Genomic DNA, 20,502 nt, shown 5'->3' with positions numbered 1-20,502 from the left:
TTTTTAAACTTTATTCTTAATAATTTAATAAAAATAATTAACTTTAATAAATATAATAATATTTAATATAAATTTAATGATCTTATTAGTTAATTTGTAATCTTGTCAATTTCTTTTAAGAGCGGTATAATAACAAGTAATATGAGACGAACGTAGTACTTCCTCCATTCTTAATTATTTATTATTTTTATTAAAAGTAATATTTTTTTAATACTTATTATTTTATAAAAATTATACACATAATTAATTTTTTTTTAGTAATAAATATGAAAAATATTAATATAATTTTAAAGAAAAACATTAAAAACATTTTAGTTAAATTATCTTTTTATTAAGTAATAATTTTCTGGAGGAGTGTGCACAAGTAAATAGGAAGGAGGGAATGTTGCAAGTTAAAATGACCACAAGTAAATAGATATGGAGGGAGTATGTAATATGATGCATAATTAATAAAGTACTTAAAGAAAACCACCGTAAAGTAGTAATTATAAAATCCCCAGAACCCTACAGCAAAATTGTCCTAACACTCATCAAAAAATGGAAGGAATAGAGCACAAATACGTTGAAGTGAATGGGCTAAAGCTTCATGTAGCTGAAACTGGAAATGGGAATTCCCCAGTTGTAGTGTTCTTACATGGATTCCCTGAAATATGGTATTCTTGGAGGCACCAGATGATAGCTGTAGCCAGAGCTGGTTACAGAGCTATTGCACCAGATTTCAGAGGATATGGGTTATCGGGTCAGCCACCCCAACCCGAGAAAACCACCTTTCTTGATCTTACCAATGACATCCTTGCACTTCTTGATGCTCTCAATATCTCTAAGGTACTCATCTTCTTTAATTTTGAGATAAACAAGTTTTCTTAAGTTCTTGTTTTTTATTTGTCGTAATTGGTAGAGTTGTTGTCGATGTGATTACGAAGTCACGGATTTAAACTGTGTAAACAGACTCTTGTAGAAATGCCGAGTAAGGAGGATTAGTAATCCCACCCTCAAGGAGGGATAGGAAAAACACAACAATCCCGTGATAAGTAATCCCAGGAGGAGTTATCCCATACATTTTGTTCCAACTTGAGATAAGCTCCTCTTCTGAATTAATCCAGGATTATTTATTCTTATCTCTCCTACCAAGCGACCCCTAATAGATTCTTGTGGTCTGATCCTGCATAAGTTTTAGTGCGTCGTACTGACTTTTTTGGGGGTGGAGGTGGGGGTGGGGGTATGTTTAAGGTTAAAAATTCATTCATTTTGTTTCATTTTCCAATAAGAAACCACATAAAGCTACATAATAATATGGTGTACGGTGAGGCAGAGGGTGTAGTAAAGACTGACAAGTGTGCTAATGCAACTTGCATCAAAAGAATGTTAAAGTCGGAATTTGAATTCAGAAATAGAAACAACTCCGGGGATCATAAGACTGCTTTTTATTTTTAAGTAATAGTTGAGGTGTGCGTAAGCTGGTCCAAATAATATTGTTGTAAGTAAAAAGAATGTTTAAGTTACTTAAGTGCTCTAAAAATATAGTAGTAATATGTTTAATGGTTCAGAGAGATTTATCTTGAGATTGTGTAAAACTATAGACTGTAGTCCAGTTTTGATATTCTGAAGTTGCTTCCTCTTTGATTTATGTATAACTTGTACACTTACCTTTTGTTTGGAGTTTTACCAATTCCCTTTATGCTATTTTCCTCCAGAAAGCAAAAATGAAATTCCAGGGTAACGAGGTTTTATGTAGTATTTAAACTAGCAGTCTTGTTGAAGCAGCGACTCTTCAGCAACTATCAAGAGATTTTGTGATTTGAACAAAATCTAACTTAGGTTGACCTCATTCCATTTATTTTGAGCATAATGTCACGAATCGGGCTTTCTGTATTTAGTATACAGCGTCAAGCAGTTCCACTTTACCCTATTGATGATGTGCCGAGAAGTGCATTGTTGGAACTGGGTTGGAACTTAAGAATATAAACTCTAAGCTCATAATTCTTTATAGCTCAGCCAAATAACTTTTGCTTTAAATATGGAAATTTTAGTTGTTATAACTTATAAGTTGAATTATATTCCTGTTCCTACTCTCATCTATGTGCCTGCCCATAATGTAGGTTTTCCTCATCGGTAAAGACTTTGGCTCTTTTATCGTTTCACAATTTGTCAATCTGTATGAGGAGAAAGTCTCTGGATTTATTGTAATGGGGGTGCCATTTTTGCCTCCGAAACCTCTCCAGTTTAAACAAGGCATCCCTGAAGGCTTCTATATTTCGAGATTTGCGGTATGATAATACAGTTTTTTATCTCTAATTTGTTTTCGTCATGATTATCATTTATAGCTCTATCTTGATCAATCTTGGATATATGTGTGTGTGTGAATTATTTGCAGGAACCAGGGAGAGCTGAAGCTGATTTTGGTCGCCTTGACGCCAAAACAGTAGTGAGAAATATATACATTCTTTTCTCCAGAAGTGAATTACCCATTGCCAATGAAAATCAGGAAATCATGGACATTGTGCAACCTTCAACTCCTCTGCCCCCTTGGTTCTCTGAGGAAGATCTGACTGCATATGGTGCTTTGTATGAGAACTCCGGATTCCGAACTGCTATGCAGGTTCCCTATAGGTATCATGCACAAACATCTACTGTTTGTTTTATTCAATGTTGCTCGGAGTCTTCAAAAATGCCGTTGGGTGTGTGTTGGATACTCCAAAAGCTGTGCATCTTTGGAGGATCCAACACTGGTGCAGCATCATTTTGAATTGGAGGGTCCTAACAATATAGGTTTTATTTGAACGGGAAATTCCCCGTTCACCACTCTCTTCTCGTGTGATGTTCATTCACCGCCCTGGCTGTGGAGATGCAAGCCTTTTACTTGATAACTAAGAAAATTCTAGGGATAATGGTGCTTGGTTTAGAACTCAGTGAACAATCAATCTGCCCCTATACCAGGAGCGGCAGACTTGAGAAATAATTAATTCCACTATGTGCATACAAGCAGCAAATTCAAATTATAGGAATTGCACATGAGAGTTTGTGAAAAATGCATGTAGTAAAATAGTCAAGGTGTTTGCTAGCTAACTCGAACCACCATTATAAAAGAAAAGAAATTGTAGAAATTGTTTTACGGGTTGATTAACTACTGAACGTTTTCCTGTTTTTTCCTTGGCTGTGTATGAATTTCATCTTGCAATAGGTCACTGCATGAAGAACTCAACATTACAGATCCAACCATTCACGTTCCAGCACTGTTTATTAAAGGAGAGAAAGATTATTTCCTCAAATTTCCAGGAATCGAAGATTACATTAGTGGTGGACTCCTCAAAAGTTTAGTCCCTAATCTGCAGATTGTTAACTTGCCAGAAGGAACCCATTTTGTTCAAGAACAACTACCTGACGAAGTTAATCCACTTGTGCTCGAATTCCTTACTAAGAACAGCAAGCCTCAGTAAGGTCTCGCTGTTGTTGTTGCTCCGTCTACTAAGAAAAGAAGTTCCAATAAAACATTGTTATTGTTACTGTTGTTATTCTTCCGAGTTCCTACTACGAAGAATAGTAAGCTTCAGTAGACTTAGTTAGTTGTGTTCTCTACATATGTAATATTTTGCTGCAGTGAGCCTGCAATTACCATGTTATAAAAGCCATATTCTCTCTTTCTTGTTCTGTTATATTATGAATGTTGAGTTGATCATACCTTTCATTCTACTCCTGTTCCTATGTTACTAATTCCTTTTTTCAACAGCAACAAAAAGTTTTTCACCTTATATGGATTTAATTCAGCAAAAATTAAATTCATAACCAATTACTATACCTGCTATTTTTAAATTTAAACTTTAAGTCCATTATCCTGCTAACAATGACAACCACAAAATTATGTATAGCAGAAAAATTGCCACTAATAATTATAAGAATTTGTCATAGTATTTTGCAAAGACTTTTTTGTTCCTCACTAAGAATCCATGTGCTTTAAAGTCGCATGTGCCCTGTCTCAATCAGTCAAGCTCTATCGATCAATTAACTTTTTTTCCTTTTGGTAAAGGTTAACGGTCTTCTTCAAACATTGGTGAATACTGTTTGTTATGCAAAGATACTTTTCTACTTAGCAATAATAGTCACTCCGTCTGTTTCTGACTCTAAAATAGGGACAAATTTGAAAAGAAATATCTTTGTACTATGTAATATGATACAGAATTATTACTTAAGAAAATCACAGTGAAGTAATTTTCTTACAAACAGAGCAAAATTGTCCTAACACATATCAAAAAATGGAAGGAATAGAGCACAAATACATTGAAGTGAATGGGCTAAAGCTTCATTTAGCTGAAACTGGAAGTGGGAATTCCCCAGTTGTAGTGTTCTTACATGGATTCCCTGAAATATGGTATTCTTGGAGGCGCCAGATGATGGCTGTAGCCAAAGCCGGTTACAGAGCTATTGCACCCGATTTCAGAGGATACGGGTTATCGGATCAGCCACCCCAACCCGAAAAAACCACCTTTCTTGATCTTACTAAAGACATCCTAGCACTTCTTGATGCTCTTAATATCTCTAAGGTACTCTTCCTCTTTAGTTTTGAGAAAAAGAAGTGGTTCAAGTTGTATAAACGGTAAGACTGCATACAATAGATCTCGGTGGTCCGGTCCTTTCTCCAGACTCCCCACATAGCGGGAGCTCTAATGTACCGTGCTCCCTATTTATTTTTATCATTATTTAGTTCTGTATAGCTCTCAATCAAATAGCTTTTGCTTATAAATTTAAATTTTAGTTGTTGTAAGTTGAAGATAATATCCCTGTTCCTATTTTCAGCTCTGTATCTGCCCAATAATGTAGGTTTTTCTTGTTGGTAAAGACTTTGGAACTATTGTCATTTCGCGTTTTGTCACTCGTATCAGGATTTATTGTTATGGGAGTGCCATTTTTGCCTCCCGGACCTCTCGAGTTTAAAGGCCTCCCTGAAGGCTTCTATGTTTCAAGATTTCGGGTATGTTAATACGTTTTTATCTCTTATTTGCTTTCATCATTATTATCATTCGTAGCTCTCTCTTGATCAGTCTTGTAGATACATGTATTTTCAATTGTTTGCAGGAGCCAGTAAGAGCTGAAGTTGATTTTGGTCGCCTTGACGCCAAAACAGTAGTGAGGAATATATACATTCTTTTCTCCAGAAGTGAAATACCAATAGCCAATGAAAATCAAGAAATCATGGACATTGTGCAACCTCCTCTGCCCCCTTGGTTCTCTGAGGAAGATCTGTCTGCATATGGTGCTTTGTATGAGAATTCTGGATTCCGAACTGCTTTGCAGGTTCCCTATAGGTATCATGCACACAAATATGTATGTTTTATTCTATGTTTCTCGAAGTTTTCAAAAATAGTGTCCGATTCTCCGAAACCTGTGTATCTTTGGAGGATCCGACACTGGTGCACCGTCATTTTTAAGGTCCTAACATTATAGGCTTCTATGATGTTGGATGGTTTAAAACTCGGTGAATAATCGGACCGCCCTTATACCAGGAGAGGCAGACTTGAGAAAAGATTAATTCCAGATGTGTTGCTAACATTCATGAACAACAACATACCCAGTGTATTCCCACATAGTGGGGTGTGGGGGGTAGAGTGTACGCACATCATATCACTACCTTAGATGAAGTAGAGTGGCTGTTTCCAATAGATCCCCGACTTAGGACCGATAACAGTATAGCAAACTAACATTCATGAACCTACAAGCTAAATCAAGTTATAGGAATTGCACATGAGAGCTTGTGAGAAAATGCATGATCTTTGTAAAATCGTCGAGGTGTCTGCAAGCTAACTCGAACCACCATGATAAAAGAAATGGAACTATAAGAATTGTTTTGCTGGTTGATGAATTACTGAGCACTTAGCTGATTTCTCCTTTTTTTTCTTGGTTGTTTATGAACTTCGTCTTGCAAAAGGTCACTGCATGAACAACTCGATATCACAGATCCAACCGTTCACGTTCCATCACTGTTTATTATGGGAGAGAAAGATTATTTCCTCAAATTTCCAGGAATCAAAGATTACATTAGTAGTGAAATCCTCAGAAGTTTAGTCCCTAATATGCAGATAGTTAACTTGGCAGAAGGAACTCATTTTGTTCAAGAACAACTACCCGACGAGGTTAATCAACTCGTGCTCGAATTCCTAACAAAGAATAGTAAGCTTCAGTAGGACCTTCTTGTTGTTGTTGCTGCTGCTGCTCCATCTACTAATAATAGAAGTTCCAATAAGGCGTTGTTATTGTTATTGTTGTTCTTCTTCTGTTTTCTTAACTACTAATTAAGAATATTAAGCTTCAGTAAGTCCTAGTTGTGTTCTACATGTAATATTTTGCTGCATTGACCCTGCAAATTCCTATAAAATCAAGAAGTGAAAGAAGAAATTATCATGTTATGAAAGCCATTTTCCATCTCTTTCTTGCTCTGTGATAATAGGGAATTTGGTCAAATTTATCCGTCTACTTTTAAAAATTCGTCATACTTAAGGCTAAAGTTTACCCTTATTATCATATTTTTGGGCCAAATTTACCCTCTATACTTGGCAAAATTAGCTAAATATATCCTTCGTCATATTTTGTGGTCTAATTTACCCTCGACGTCATACTTTGGACACATTGTTAAGAGACTTTTATTTTGTACCCTTCCTTTAACAGAAAAACTCAAATCAATGTTAAATGATCATTTTCTAAAAATAAAACACACTCTAATCTAACCGCCCGATCTGACCTATAAAAAATACATAAACAAATATACTCCTCCCTCAATTCTATTGGTCGAATTTTTCCGACGAATAAATATACCTCTCTTTCAACGTACAACACTGATAAGTTGTTTACCAATGAATAAAAAATAAAATGAAATGGGATAACGTAGAAGTATGAAACTAGAAAATATGTCTATTACAAACTCTTATCCTATTCAATTAAGTTCAAATTTCAAAATTTGATATGCATCTAGATTCATTATTGTGAAACTTTTGTAATCGTTTTATAATATTGGCAGGTAAATTTATTAACAATTTCCAAAATGATACTGTAATAAAAACCAAATTAGTACTCTCTCCGTTCAACAATACTTGTAAAAATGATGTCCAATAGTACTTGTTAAGTTTGAAAAATCAATGAATAATTATCCTTTTCTACCTATTTTACCCTTCCTATTAAATACTCCATCTGTTCCTATTTACTTGTCACCTTTTTAAATTGCGCACATTTAAGAAAAACATTAACAAGAGGCAATTTGACTAAATTACTCTTATTTATTACCATCTTTATTTAGGACTTTTCTTTTTTACATTATATTAATATCTTTCCATATTGAGAAAGCGTAAGACAAAGTCCCCAGTGAGGTTCTGTGTAATTGGAGGCTAGAGGTGTTCTCATGACGTACAATAGGTCGACTCAAAATATGCTCGATGGAGCGAAGACGCAGGTGAGAACGATGGGAGGAGATTCGGAACACTTTCTTGTTTTGACAGGATTGCACCAGGGATCAACTGTTAGTTCGTTTTTATTCTCCTTGGTGACGGATGTTCTAACGTGGCGTATTCAGGGGAGGTGCATTGGTGTATGTTATTTGTTGATAATGTTGTTCTCATTTACAAGATCCGGGGAGGAGATAATGATAAGTTGGAGATTTTGAGATAAATCCTAGAGCCTAAAGGGTTTAGATTGAGTAGGACCAAGATGAAATACTTGGAGTGCAAGTTCGGTGATTTGACGCATGAGACTGACATGGTAGTGAAGCTGGAGTTCCAAGCCATTTGGAAGAGAGATAGTTTCATGTATCTTGGGTCTATGATTCAAAGAAATGAAAAGATTGACGAGAATGACACATCGTATTGGTGCAAGGTGATTGAAATGGAGGCTCACTTCAGAGTCTAGTGTGATAAGAAGTGCCTCCTAAGCTTAAAGACAAGTTCTACAGAGTGACAGTCTGACTGACTATGTTGTATGGAGGGGAGTATTGGCCAATCAAGAACTTCCACATCCAAAAGTTGAAGGTTGTGGAGATGAGGATACTGCTTTGGATGTGTGGACTTACTAGTAAAGATAGAGTTAGAAATGAGATTATCCGAAAGAAGGTGAGAGTAGCTTCAGTGGAAGATAAAATGCGGGAAGTGAGTTTGAGATGATTCGTGCATGTGATGAGGAGGGGCACAAATGCCCCAACACCGAGGTATGAGAGGTTGGCTATCGATGCCTTCAGGCGGATAGAGGTAGGCCTAAGAAATATTGAAGGGAGGTAATTAGACAGGACATGGAGCAGTTACAGCTTACTGAGGACAAGACTCTAGACAGGAAGGTGTGGAGGACGCGAATTAGGACAGAGGGTTAGTAGTAGGAAGGAGTGATTGTGTTGTCGTCATGGTGTTATGCGTGTGTCTGTAATTTCTTGTTCGTAGTGTTTTGGTGATGTTTGTGATTTTCAGATAGATTGTGCATAGTATTATTATTCATCACTAACGTATTTTTTAAGACATAAAATTTATTATATTCAAATAGTGATTTAGTAATTGTTTTTCAACATGTACGTACGTAACAAGTATTGTCAGATGGAGGGGGAGTAGTAGGTGACAGTAGCTTAAATTACCAGCAGTTTATTGACCACTGCGGTTTTGGGTTTGTTCGAAACCTACGGAAAGTAAATTAACAACGAAATTATTTTGAAAAAGTTTCCCCATATTTCCAAAAAAGAAAATTCTGAAACACCATTCTAATCAAAAGGTCATAATTCAAAACTAAATTATTCCCTTCCCTTTTAGAGAACAAAAAGGGTACACAAGTGAAACAAACGTAAAAGCAGCAAAAGTAGGAACTACTAAGTTTTTTTTCCCTCTCCAGTGAGAGGTGACAGATTCATAATGACACAACAAAAAAAAAGAAAAGATAAAAGTGCATAACAAGTTGTCAAGAGAGAGTAACCATCAACTAAAAAATTACTAGAAATTACAATCGTTGTTACACATTCATAATCTTTCTGCATGTACAAGCATCTCAGCCCACACCAAACAAGGTGACAATCGGCTGGAAAATAGGGGAAAAAATTATATGTTTCAATAAAGATGAGAGAAATCATAGTCAAACAAAGGACATGTCTAAAAATCCTGAGATGGGATTTGTAATGCACCAATGCTGCAGACAAGAGTAGGTAGGTAGGCTGTACAGTCTCATTGTCGCCATATCTTCAAGGAAAAGACGCGAAAGGAAAGGGAAACAATGGAGATATCTACTGCTCTCACTGAACCCTACAAGATTCTATTACTTCAAGCACTGTTGAATGAGTCTCCGGCGAAATCATGTTCAGAGTCATGTGGAATTCCTGGATAAAGAATACAAATTAACACATAAAAGTCAATAGGAAAGCAACGTCAATGTTATAAAGACTTTCTCGTAGCAATCAGTAAGATCACTATGTTAGAAGCAGTTAGATGTTTGAAATTTAGTCACCCCACTTTGTTGTGATAATAGTGGTGTCTGAGCACCCTGCACACACCTCAACAATTTCCATCAAGTACCTACTACCTCGCACCAGCACATGTAGTGGGTATCTCTTCCTACCAAGGCCCGAGAAGATGGAAAAGAAATCACCTAGTGTTTTGTCTCTACTAAAATTTGACTCTGATCTCCCATGGTTCTTACCCACCCATTCATTATCACTAAAGCCAAGGTAATTTCAATTTAGAACACATCCTAGACTCAGTTAGTTTTCAAGCCAGGTTAATGAAAGCTTAAATCATGAATTTCCCACCACTCATTTATCACGGACCCGAGGTAATTTCAATTTAAAACACACCCTAGTCTCAGTTAGTTTGCTAGCCAGGTTAATGAAAGATTAAATCATGAATTTACTGACAGTCCAAGTCATGGGGCCCTAATGGACACATTCCTGATGACAGCTGGTAAGAGAACATCGGCAGATTGGATGTAACTTTTAAAAGTTGGGAGAGAATTATACAATTTCTGCTGTCATTCATTATCAACTCAAAGAACTACACAAGATCACATACCACAAATCTCTCCAGCACGGGTACGAGAACGGACAACTTATGATCTGGTAAATAACCAGCAATTGCCAGCCGTATGCTCTTGCTGATGCAAAGGAAGATTACAAACATAAGGGACCATACAAACATAAGGGACCATTTAAGTTAAGAGAAAAAAGAGAAAAAAAGTAATCATAAAGGCATAACTAACCTCTCCGTTGAAAGAAAGGCAAGAAGGAGAGCTGAATAAGCTTCGATAATCATTTTTTCAGCTTCTTTCTCCCCCTGTAATACAGCATCTTCATCATCCTGTACAAGACAAACACATTGAATTTAGACGCGACATGGTCAAAGCAGAAAGTAATCTAGCATACTGGTAGTAGATGATAAGACTAGTAACTAGTTTAACCTTGCTTCCATGCTCAATCTACTGAAATCTCTCAAAAATTTATGAATAAAGTAAGCACAATGAATAAACTACTACACTATATTTTAGCCCTCTCTCTGGCCCCCACCCCGGCACAAGTTGATTTTATATCGGGCTACAAGTAGCCAAACTCATTGTCTCATTAGAGCAGATGAAGCTAAAATTCTAGTTATATCAAAAGCAAGTTGAATTTGACAATCAGAAACTGGCATCACTAGCAGATTTGGAAAATGGAAAACATTTAGGTATACTTATTCAATTTGCAGAATATAGAAGTAGAATATACGTACAACCTGAAGATCATGTTTCTAAAAAGAAGATGCAGTGTGGATAAGTAACTTGATACTCCAAACATAGAACTAAATTTTCGAACAGCATTGCATCTATTGACCACTGATGGGTATTTTAGACCTTGGGAATAACGAAACAAAAATAATAACCGTTACATTTGTGGTGAGCAAGTTATACCTAGTTTGAAATATAAAGGACTATTTGAGAGTTACAGCGAAAACTAGTTCTTAAATTATCCAAAGAACACACAGTAACACAGGTGTAGAATTTGATAAAGCGTGCTCACGGAATAAGTTTTTGATTTGGCCCTCTAGTTTTACCATTAGGTGATTTGACTTCTCTGTGAATCCATATGGAGAATAAACAACTGAGAACAAAATGAAATAACCCAAAAAATCCAGATTCAGGACCAAACAAAATAAAAATAATCATGCGTAACACACACTCGAGATTTGGACGAAAAAAGACAGAAAAAATTTGGGCAAAGCAATCTGCGTACCCATTGCAAACATTTTCCTTCCCCAGCAGCCTCTCCAGCCCCTTGATTAGCCAGAAAGATTGCACATAGCAAAGGGATAACATCGGTCTGGGTCTCTCCCTTAAACAAACCTTCTGAGCCAGGCAATGAAATACTAGCAGCTGCAAGTCTAGACCTGTCATTAACAGAAGGTTTGACTAATATTTATCAGTGTTTTATCATCTGCAACTGAAAATATGAGATCAAAAATCATGACGATAACCCATTCTCACCAAACAAAATTTGCATGATTGCATACCAGTATAACTACACTATTAAAACAAAATGTTAAATTGAATTAATGAATGAACACAGCACGTAGTTATTTCCCAAAAAAAAAAAAAAACTTTGTTGTAAAGTAATTAATTTTAAATATTAATAAGGAATTATCAGGTATATGAACATTTTAGCAAGACGTGTGTTTCAATTAGGAGAGCATGTTTGCTGCATTATCTGTTGGAATAGATAACAGCTGAGATTGATTTTCTGCACTTTTCAACAGCATTAACACTCTCGTTTAGAACTAGTCATGCTGAAGAAATAAAACTTGTTTCAAGATTTCACAAAATCCTTAATAGAATAAACGAGGTTCCATAAAATTTAAGCAACAAAGATACTATGACACAAGCTTACAATAAGCTATACCAAAAGGAAATTATGCTCAAAGACTGTAATCCATATTTTTACAAAAGATGGCATCTCAAATACATGTGATATCCAAATTTCTAGGCCAAAAAGAAAACAGCATTTTTTGCGCCCAAAAACATAAATAACTGCTGTTTGTCAATGTTCAATAACTTCTCGGAAAGCAATACAAAATACAGTGATAACTAAATAGTCGCAAAAGCTGTTCATGCAAAGCCTGCAGGGTGCAACTTGAAGGATAAATCAAAGAAGACATTTACCTGTTACCGCCATCCTTTTCCACCAAATTGACAAGCAGACCCAAAATAGCAACAAGAAAATCTAGCTCTTGATCACTGAGATGGCAAGCACTATCAGATCCAACACTTGATTTTGATGACCCATTACAATCCAAATGCAAGCTGAAGGATGGAAAATGGCTGGCGATCAAAGCAGATAAAGCTTCCAGTCCACCACTGGCAGCAATTTGCTGACAGCCCATAGGGTTGTCATTCGTCAAGTTCATCAGGACCTGTCATTTAATTGAATATGTGTTTAAGAGACTCGCATATCAAGAGATTGCACAGAAGTTGGAGCAATCCTGGAAATGAAATGAAGAGAAGTAACGACCCCAAGGTTCTCCAACAAGCATTGACTTGTACAACTATATCATTTAACATAAAGCAATGTGTTTCCATAATCAACGACCGGAAGAACCATAGAGAATTGAAGAATGGCCTTCCATGCTTCATTACAGCATACATAACATTAAGTGAGGCAAATTACCTTAACAGCTGTGAGAAGGCAATCTGCCAGAAGGGTCGACATTTCATCAGCATCAGAAGTACAAAAGGTTTGACCAGATTGATTGTTTTCCTTGCTACTTGACTCTTGTTTGTTCTCCTGGACACTTGACTCTTGCTGGCTTCGCACAATGAGAGATTGGTATTCATCATCACGTTCAAGAAGTGATGTCTGCCTAACTTGAGTTTTAGACACCTTTGGCTTAGTAGACATTAAATCCCATCGTGAAGGTTCAAAATCATCATCAAATGCAAAAGGATCTTGACTATCTTCCATAAGTTCAAGTCCCTTATCTCCATTACTTCTGTGACTATCACCAATCAAAAAATTCACTTTTGATGAATTCTTTTTGCCCCCAAAACTGAAGTCCTCAGAGGTTCCACTACATGACCCAGACTTGGAAGATTCAATCCTCAGTTTAAGCTGCCAAGAATCACTGGTGGAAGTGCTAGTGAATTCTAAATTAGATGTGGACGAACCAATCTGATCAGTTTGAGTTTCACCTAAGTTCTTTTGGGAACAGAAACCTTCACTTGTATAGCATGTCGTAGAAGAATCAATGCACACAATCTGACAGCCTTCATCTACAAGTTCAAAAAAGCAAAATTATTCAACATCTAAAGCTAATTAAGGTTTCATTGGCTAATAAAAAAATCGGAGATGAATTTTCAATTTGGTTGGCAGCTCTTCCCCATATTTCCAGCAGATAAAGAATTCAAATTGGATAGTTGGCTAATATTTATCCAACAGAAGAAAAGACCTTTATGGACCCCTTCACATTGAAGAGAAACTTCCATGGCCATGGGGCGCAGGGCCACTATTTAATCAAGCTTTTCCTCGCCGAAATAACAAATGAAAGCACTAAATTGCTTTTAGAACAGTTGACAAAGTTAAAAGGGAGAATTAGATTGTGGAATTGATATGCCAACTGTTAGCATTTAGTGCTGTCTATGAACGGGATGGAAAGTGATATTTCATGATTAGTATTCAATAATTCTGGGGACAAACAAGAAATATGAAAACTGCCGTCCTTCAATATCTTTTTTCTGGTTAGAAAGACAAATTCCAAATCCTCCTGATAAACTTCAATTGACTTGCACTGTGGAGTCACTCTGTAAAAGAGTTCCATCTCTAATAAAGGTGCATCTTTAAACTAGCAAAATGCCAATTATAACAACAATAAAGCACCAGCCACAAAACCACAAACTATAATCCAGGGAAGCTACAATCAGCACAATTGATTCAGATGCAGTGCTACATTGATATGGGAACAAGTTTATCCAGGGATAAGAGCAAGTCAATTATACCATTTCTTTTATGGATATGAAAAAGAAATAGCCTTCTTGTAGTCAGGTAGTTTAACTTTTAACTCAATTTTTAAACAAGAAAAAGAAATAGCCTTCTTGTAGTCAGGTAGTTTAACTTTTAACTCAATTTTTAAACAAGAAAAAGATGATGGCATCAATGTGCAGACTAGGAAAACTCAACTTCGTCTTTTTGGGAGGAGGAAAAAACTAAAAGCTTACCTTTCTCGTCTGATAGTAAACGTAATTCTGAAGCACGAGCAGTTCCATCAGAAAGGTTATAGACTTTTCCATCGTTGGAACTTGCCAATAAAGTTCTACGCAGGTAAGCCCCTAAATTCAAACAATTTAACAGAAGGAAGCCTCATAAGCCAAGGGAACAAAAAGGTTGCAATATGAAATGATTAAAGGAAAACAAAAGACAGAGAATCATTTGTTATTTTTATATTTTGGATGAGAAGATAAGAGGGAGTAGTACCTGAGAGAATCTTGATCACACTTAAGATTAGCTTTGTGAAAGACCTTGGGGAGTTCAGACTATCAAATTTTCCTTTCATTTGAAGCAAGTGATTCTGAAACAAAACCGGTAGTGCACTGAACGTCCAAGAATTCAAGGATACATAAAGGCAGTCTACTAAAGGAGGTATATTGATGTTACCTGATTATTCGTACTAAGAAAGGTCGCATTTTCCATGATCTTCAAACATTTTAAGAGTAGCACCAGACTTTCTACGGCAGCATTATCTTTAGAATCTAAGATACATTGTGAGCTTTGCTCTGACCATCCCTGCGAAGAAAGTAATGTCAGGGCACCTGCTCCACATAATTCACATTTTCCACAAAGGAAAACAACTCTGTTAAGCACAATACTCACTGTCCACTCTCACCTAAAGCTCACAGCTTACATCAAAATACCCATCTAAATTTCCTACAGCAAGAGTTAAGAAGAAAGACGGATAACTCAAAACAACAACCTTGACATCACACATATTGCATTTGTACACCAAAATCCATATAAATTCTCTGACATGCATATATATATGCATGCTCATAATCACAATCTGAAACCTTCTGGACAAAAACAAAGGAAATGAAGGGGGTGATAAGGAGCACAAGTCATCATGTTGTTTCAATTCAAACTAGTCATGTTACCACTCCAACTCAGAGCTCACGTATAAGAGAAATATAGAGCATATTGTTAGCTCTTCACATGTCACTAAATTATGAGACTCGTCTCTGGTAACAACACAGACAATAACATACAGGTGCACACCTCCAAAACAGAATGACAACTCCTTGCCACCTCAAAGACTGCATCAAGTCCTCCAAGCTCTCTCAGCTTTTCTTTGAAGTTTCCCCCATTTCTCCGCACGGTACCAGTAGTGTCTGCGCGAATACATACAGAACGAAGACGAAGAAAATTATGTGTGATTACGCAAAAATGGTATGAAATATATATCAATCACTATCAAGGTAGCCTGAGTACACACATGATTTCTTAAAACTGATTCCATTGTAAGCCATACTAGAAGTAGGACTAGCAAGAAAACATGGGTATTACAGTATATGATAAAACATTCTAGAACATTATATGATAAAATTTCCAGAAACGAAAAAGAGGCAGATCTGAAGTTGTATAAGCACGAGCATCTAAAAGCAACCTCCACTAATGAACACAAATGTAGATTAAGGAAATAATCAGGAATGCATCATATAAGCCATAAATATATAAAAGCAACACAGAGCTACTTAGTTCTTCTATTTCCCGTCTTTTTGCCTCTTAGCAGGAGACATACATAGCAACCAAAATGCAATCTCAAGAAGTTAAAGAATAACAAGCTACTAAGATTAACTTCCAATACCAATAGCAAATTGCAACCAACCCACCCACCCTAAAGGATAAACATATACTAAGTGGACTATAACTTTTCCAAGTCAGGAAGAAGAAAAGGCAGACAAATAAGGATATATTATCCTCAAAGCAACAATTTAAGTGCCAACCAAACCTTCAATAGAGATAGCAGACAAGCAAGCTTTTGCCATCGTCAGTAAACTAATCCATTTTGGGTTTAATTCTGCTCTGTCATGTCCATCATGTCCATCATTTGGCTTTATTTCCTTGCAAGAAACAAGAACCTCCTGCACCTTGCGGATTATTGAAGAGGAAGTAGAATCTGTCCCTTTTACAGAATCATGAGACACATCAGCATCCAAGCGCATAGCCAAAAGTTTGCTCCCAATAGTTGGAGCCTTTGCTGTGGAAGCAGGAGCAGCAACTGGTCTTAACAATTTGATAAGAAAGCGAATGCAGCTGGGCGAATCAAGAAGATGGTCGTCTCCTCCCTGGAAAAATTGGAAGATCAAAAATAAAAGGAATGGAGAAGTTCCCAGATAACTTATATAGATGATAAGATTAAATCAATTGATGAAGGAGCATCCATGGTATGGTTGTCAGTAGTCCACCAAAAAGAGCAAAAGAAAAGGAAACGGGAGAATTCGCTTCCTTCAAATCCATGTTCTCATTTCTGATAAGACAAGTTAACAGAATAAATCTGATATAAAAACTGACGCCTTGAAGTCAATTGAGAAGAGATTATCTCCACTCACACATAATCAGAAGTTACTCACACTAAGCAGCTAGCAGACAGAATAAAGACTTCAAAACTAACAAAACATAATCATCCAATCTTTCAAATTTAATTAATCGGTTCAGCCTCTGGGTTGCCCCACCCTGTTCCAAATAGAGAGAGGAAAAAGCCTTTACTAATCTGAGAAATCATGCAGAATATGCAATAACCTAGTACTAACGTCCAAATGAGAGGGATACACTGCTAGAGAGATCAAGGAACTCACATCACTGGTCAAAATGTAGAATAGAGCTGCTGCAGCAAGGTTGCTGGGTGAATCATCAAAGCTGAGTCCCAAAACAGCATCAATAATTGTTTTTGCCATCCTGACATGAAAATTTGGCAAGTTATTCCAATGGAGAATAAGGGTTGACAATTAGTAATCGGACCACTGAATTAAAGGAAAATGCTACATATTCAGGATAAGCTGAAAGGATATATGTATCTTCAATCAAAGTCGTTGGGATTGTGATTATCATATAAATTTAGACCCCAGGAATACGTATATTTCAAAAAGAAGCCATCCCCATATGGGTTACCAATGACTGCTATGAGATGTAAAGTATTATTTATCTCAGCTATTAATCTGCACGTACTTCCAGACTTGATGTTTTACCTATTAGAATATCATACTAAATTGAGCACCCATTTAAAGGCTCCATCAGCATGCAGTCCTAGAACTTTAATTGGCAATTTCTGAGCATATCCAAGCTCATCCATTTATGCATAACACTATCATGCGCACATAGGACCGTTCAACCAATTATAAATGTAAAAGCTTATTATCGAAACCTGGGGTGGTATCCCCACCCCCTCATCCCCTGCAACATTGCAGCACCACTTTGCCCTGTCCCACCACATTAAGATAAATTTCTCTCTTTTTCAGCACATTAATATCTTTTCTCCTTTATTTCGTCTTTACTTCTTTCATCATTTTCAATTAATTATTACATTTTCTAGAGGTCTTTTTTGTAAAAACAGAAATCAACTAATATTGTTTCTTATCTATGTGTTTAATCTCTCATTCGAGAAGCAGATTAAAGTTTCAATCTACTAAATAAACACAAATGACATTCAATTACATATTACATATGAGCAGAAAGAATTAAGGATGTTGAAGGAAGGACAGATATTTCCCCAAGGTTCTGGTTCAGCGAAAAAGGAAGTTCATCACGGAAAGTGTGGTAAGAGCACATCACGAATTCATATCCTGGTTAGCACACCAACTCTATTATTTAAGTGGAGAAGGGTAGAGAGGTCATATCAGTATTAGTTCTGGAGGTCTCACTTGTCCAAAAAATAAAGGAAGAACTGGAATGTCAGAAAATTAAACTGGAAGGTAACTACATCTCACACTTTACATTTTGAAAACTAGAAATCTCCCTCCACCGAGTAAGAATTCCTCACACCTGATTTCCCAAGATTCTCCTGTGCTAGTGTCATGCCCCAACCACTACTAACGCCTGAGTCCCAAATAAGTTGGGTTCGTCTATATGAATCATTACTGACTGTGTTCCCCTGCCTATAAATTTCCTTGCTCAAACAATTTTTCTAAGACGAGAAGATAGTTTGTACTTTTTTTTGGGGTCAGCCTGTCAAAATTCATGTATCTGGAAAGGTTTAACTAACTTATTTCCTATAAATGTGTATACAAATTATACAAGAAATTTAAGCAACACTAATATGACTTATCTTTCGAGAAATCAAGATTTATGTTTATCAAAACAAGAATATTTCATACCCATCTAAATTCTAAACAATATTAAAAAAGCCAAATTTCAACTACCCGTGAGCCCGTAAAAGGCGACGCTGCTGCGCTGTTCCACATATAGATAGCAACGACAACAAACTCGCCCTTCTGATTCTCGCAGGCTGCCCTTTCCTCAAACCATCCAATGCAAAATTCACCTCATCCATATGTTCCATCATCTCACCACACTCTTGAGTCTCCATCAAAGTCGCTGAGGGTCCCAACGAAGGCAATCCCAGCTCCATGAGTTTCACCTTATTCTTCTTCTTCTTCTTCTTTAACAAAACCCCATTTTCCTTACCCGTCCCAGTCTTCTTCACCTTCTGTTCCTGTAAACCCCCATCAAACCTCCCATACTCCATCGAAAATTCATCGGATTCTTGTGATGAATTCAAACTGTACGTCTCCCAATCAAACATCTTTACCTTCTTGGGTTTCCATAAAACCCCATCATCACCCTCAAAATCCAAATCCCTATCCTCCTTTCTTGAGGGCAAAATCGTCAATTCTTGAGATGTCCCGGCATCATACGGATCTGAATTGTTGAAATTCGACGACCAGTGAACCGAATCTTGAGACGAAAAGCCAAAACTGTAAATATCTTGAGTATTCTCCGGTGGAAGTGTTTGGTCGGAAACGTCGTCGTTTAACCCTGATTCCGAGTAGCTTCTACTCCGACGGCCGTACGTTCTAACGATCATTTTCCAATTCAAAATTCCTAGCACTTGGATCAACTAAACAGCGAAAACACTGAGGTATTTTCGTAATTAAAATCGAAAATTTGGGGTAATTTGGAACCTGAAACTAGGGTATAGTCCGCCGTCCGTACGTTTTAACGTCCCGACGGAGAATTCAAAATTACTATCTCTGAATCAACTGAACAACAATAATACTGAGGTATTTTGGTAATTAAAATCGAAAATTGGGGGTAATTTGGAAAATGAAATTAGGGTTTATAGAAAGTGTTCTTGGAATTGCTCTGATTTGAAGATTTGAAAAAAATCGAAGATCACGACTTGCTGTTGAAGATTTATTTGCTAATTAAAATAAATACGTTATTTTTCATGTAGGCGATTTTACGTAAATGTCCAAGAAAAGGAAAGATCTGATCCGTTGATTTTGAATTTTAAACGGTGAGATTTTCTCGATGTTCGTTTGCGGATTTGCCGAGAAAGGGTAGTTAAGTAATTTATGTTAGACTAGGACCACCTACCCGGTGGGGACCGTTAGATTTTTACTCAGAAATCAACTTGCCGTTAAATTCCGTTGGCTGATTGGTTAAAATTTGAAAGCCCATTGCCCGTAGTTGTAGCCTAACAAAGCCCAATATAGCTGAAAATGGACAAACATTGGTTTTGTAGTTCATTAATAAAAAATAAAAAATAAAAAAGAAGGCCAAACAATCCCAAAACTTATTCAAAAATTCTATTTAGATACTTAAATTTAATCATGTTTCAATTGAACATAATAGTACATATAATTTTATTTTTACTAGACACAACAAGTGGACTTAATATTTCATAAATAACACGCGTGTAATTAATTATATGACGTAAAAAAAAATTCATATATCAAAAAATTATTGATGTGTTGAAAATATTATTTCGCATACGCCACATCAGTCATTCATACGTGAAATAATATTTTCCATGTCATACAATTTAAATTTCTTTTAGTCGGTCAGTGAAGAATTAAATATTATTTTGCATATGCTACTTCATTCATTCATACAGAGGAATAATATTTTTAATGCGTGAAATATTATTTTCACGTCATACAATTAATCATATATGTGTCATTTGTGCAATGTCAAGTCATCTTGTTGTGTCTAATTGAAACAAAATTATATATAATATTATGCTTAATTAAAATATAGCTAAGTGTAAATGCCTAAATAAAGTTTGGTAAAAAGCATAATTTTCCTCCTGAATTTGACGTCAAGACTTATTTTAGCACTTTAACTTTATCGGTAATCACTTACCCCCTTAAACAACTTTCGCATAAATTATATTACCCCCTTAAGGGCTGACATGACAAAAATAAAAATAAAAAAATAAAGTGCATTTTAATTAAAAAAGTAAAAAATAAAAATAAGTAGGTTCATCCTTAAATTTTCAGCCACTTTCTTCCCCACACCCCACCACCCTTCTCTTTTTTTCTCCATTTTTC

At 36.2% G+C, this 20,502-nt stretch overlaps 2 protein-coding genes and 1 pseudogene across 2 annotated transcripts; 2 read left to right on the top strand and 1 right to left on the bottom strand.

Moving 5' to 3' along the window:
• Positions 1-353: 353 nt before the first annotated feature.
• LOC107859411 (epoxide hydrolase A) lies at positions 354-3,678 on the top strand. The gene is made up of 4 exons (XM_016704415.2): positions 354-825; positions 2,100-2,267; positions 2,375-2,610; positions 3,182-3,678. Exons 1-4 carry the CDS (start codon positions 538-540, stop codon positions 3,435-3,437), a joined length of 948 nt encoding a protein of 315 aa, XP_016559901.1. The 5' UTR covers positions 354-537; the 3' UTR covers positions 3,438-3,678.
• Positions 3,679-4,022: 344 nt separating this feature from the next.
• LOC107859412 lies at positions 4,023-6,414 on the top strand (annotated as a pseudogene).
• Positions 6,415-8,910: 2,496 nt separating this feature from the next.
• On the bottom strand, positions 8,911-19,356 carry LOC107859413 (wings apart-like protein 2). The gene is made up of 13 exons (XM_016704416.2): positions 18,370-19,356; positions 16,810-16,909; positions 15,963-16,299; positions 15,230-15,342; positions 14,615-14,743; positions 14,435-14,528; positions 14,179-14,289; positions 12,635-13,236; positions 12,130-12,380; positions 11,207-11,360; positions 10,201-10,298; positions 10,014-10,095; positions 8,911-9,325 (listed from the first exon to the last, which is right to left on the bottom strand). The coding sequence occupies exons 1-13, from the start codon at positions 19,032-19,034 to the stop codon at positions 9,242-9,244; spliced, it is 2,820 nt and encodes a 939-aa protein (XP_016559902.1). The 5' UTR covers positions 19,035-19,356; the 3' UTR covers positions 8,911-9,241.
• Positions 19,357-20,502: the final 1,146 nt, after the last annotated feature.

The sequence above is a fragment of the Capsicum annuum genome, chromosome 2 (assembly GCF_002878395.1).
Source record: "Capsicum annuum cultivar UCD-10X-F1 chromosome 2, UCD10Xv1.1, whole genome shotgun sequence".
NCBI lineage: Eukaryota > Viridiplantae > Streptophyta > Magnoliopsida > Solanales > Solanaceae > Capsicum > Capsicum annuum.
The sequence above is the reverse complement of the archived record's forward strand: the minus strand, read 5'-3'. Positions and strand labels throughout refer to the sequence as shown.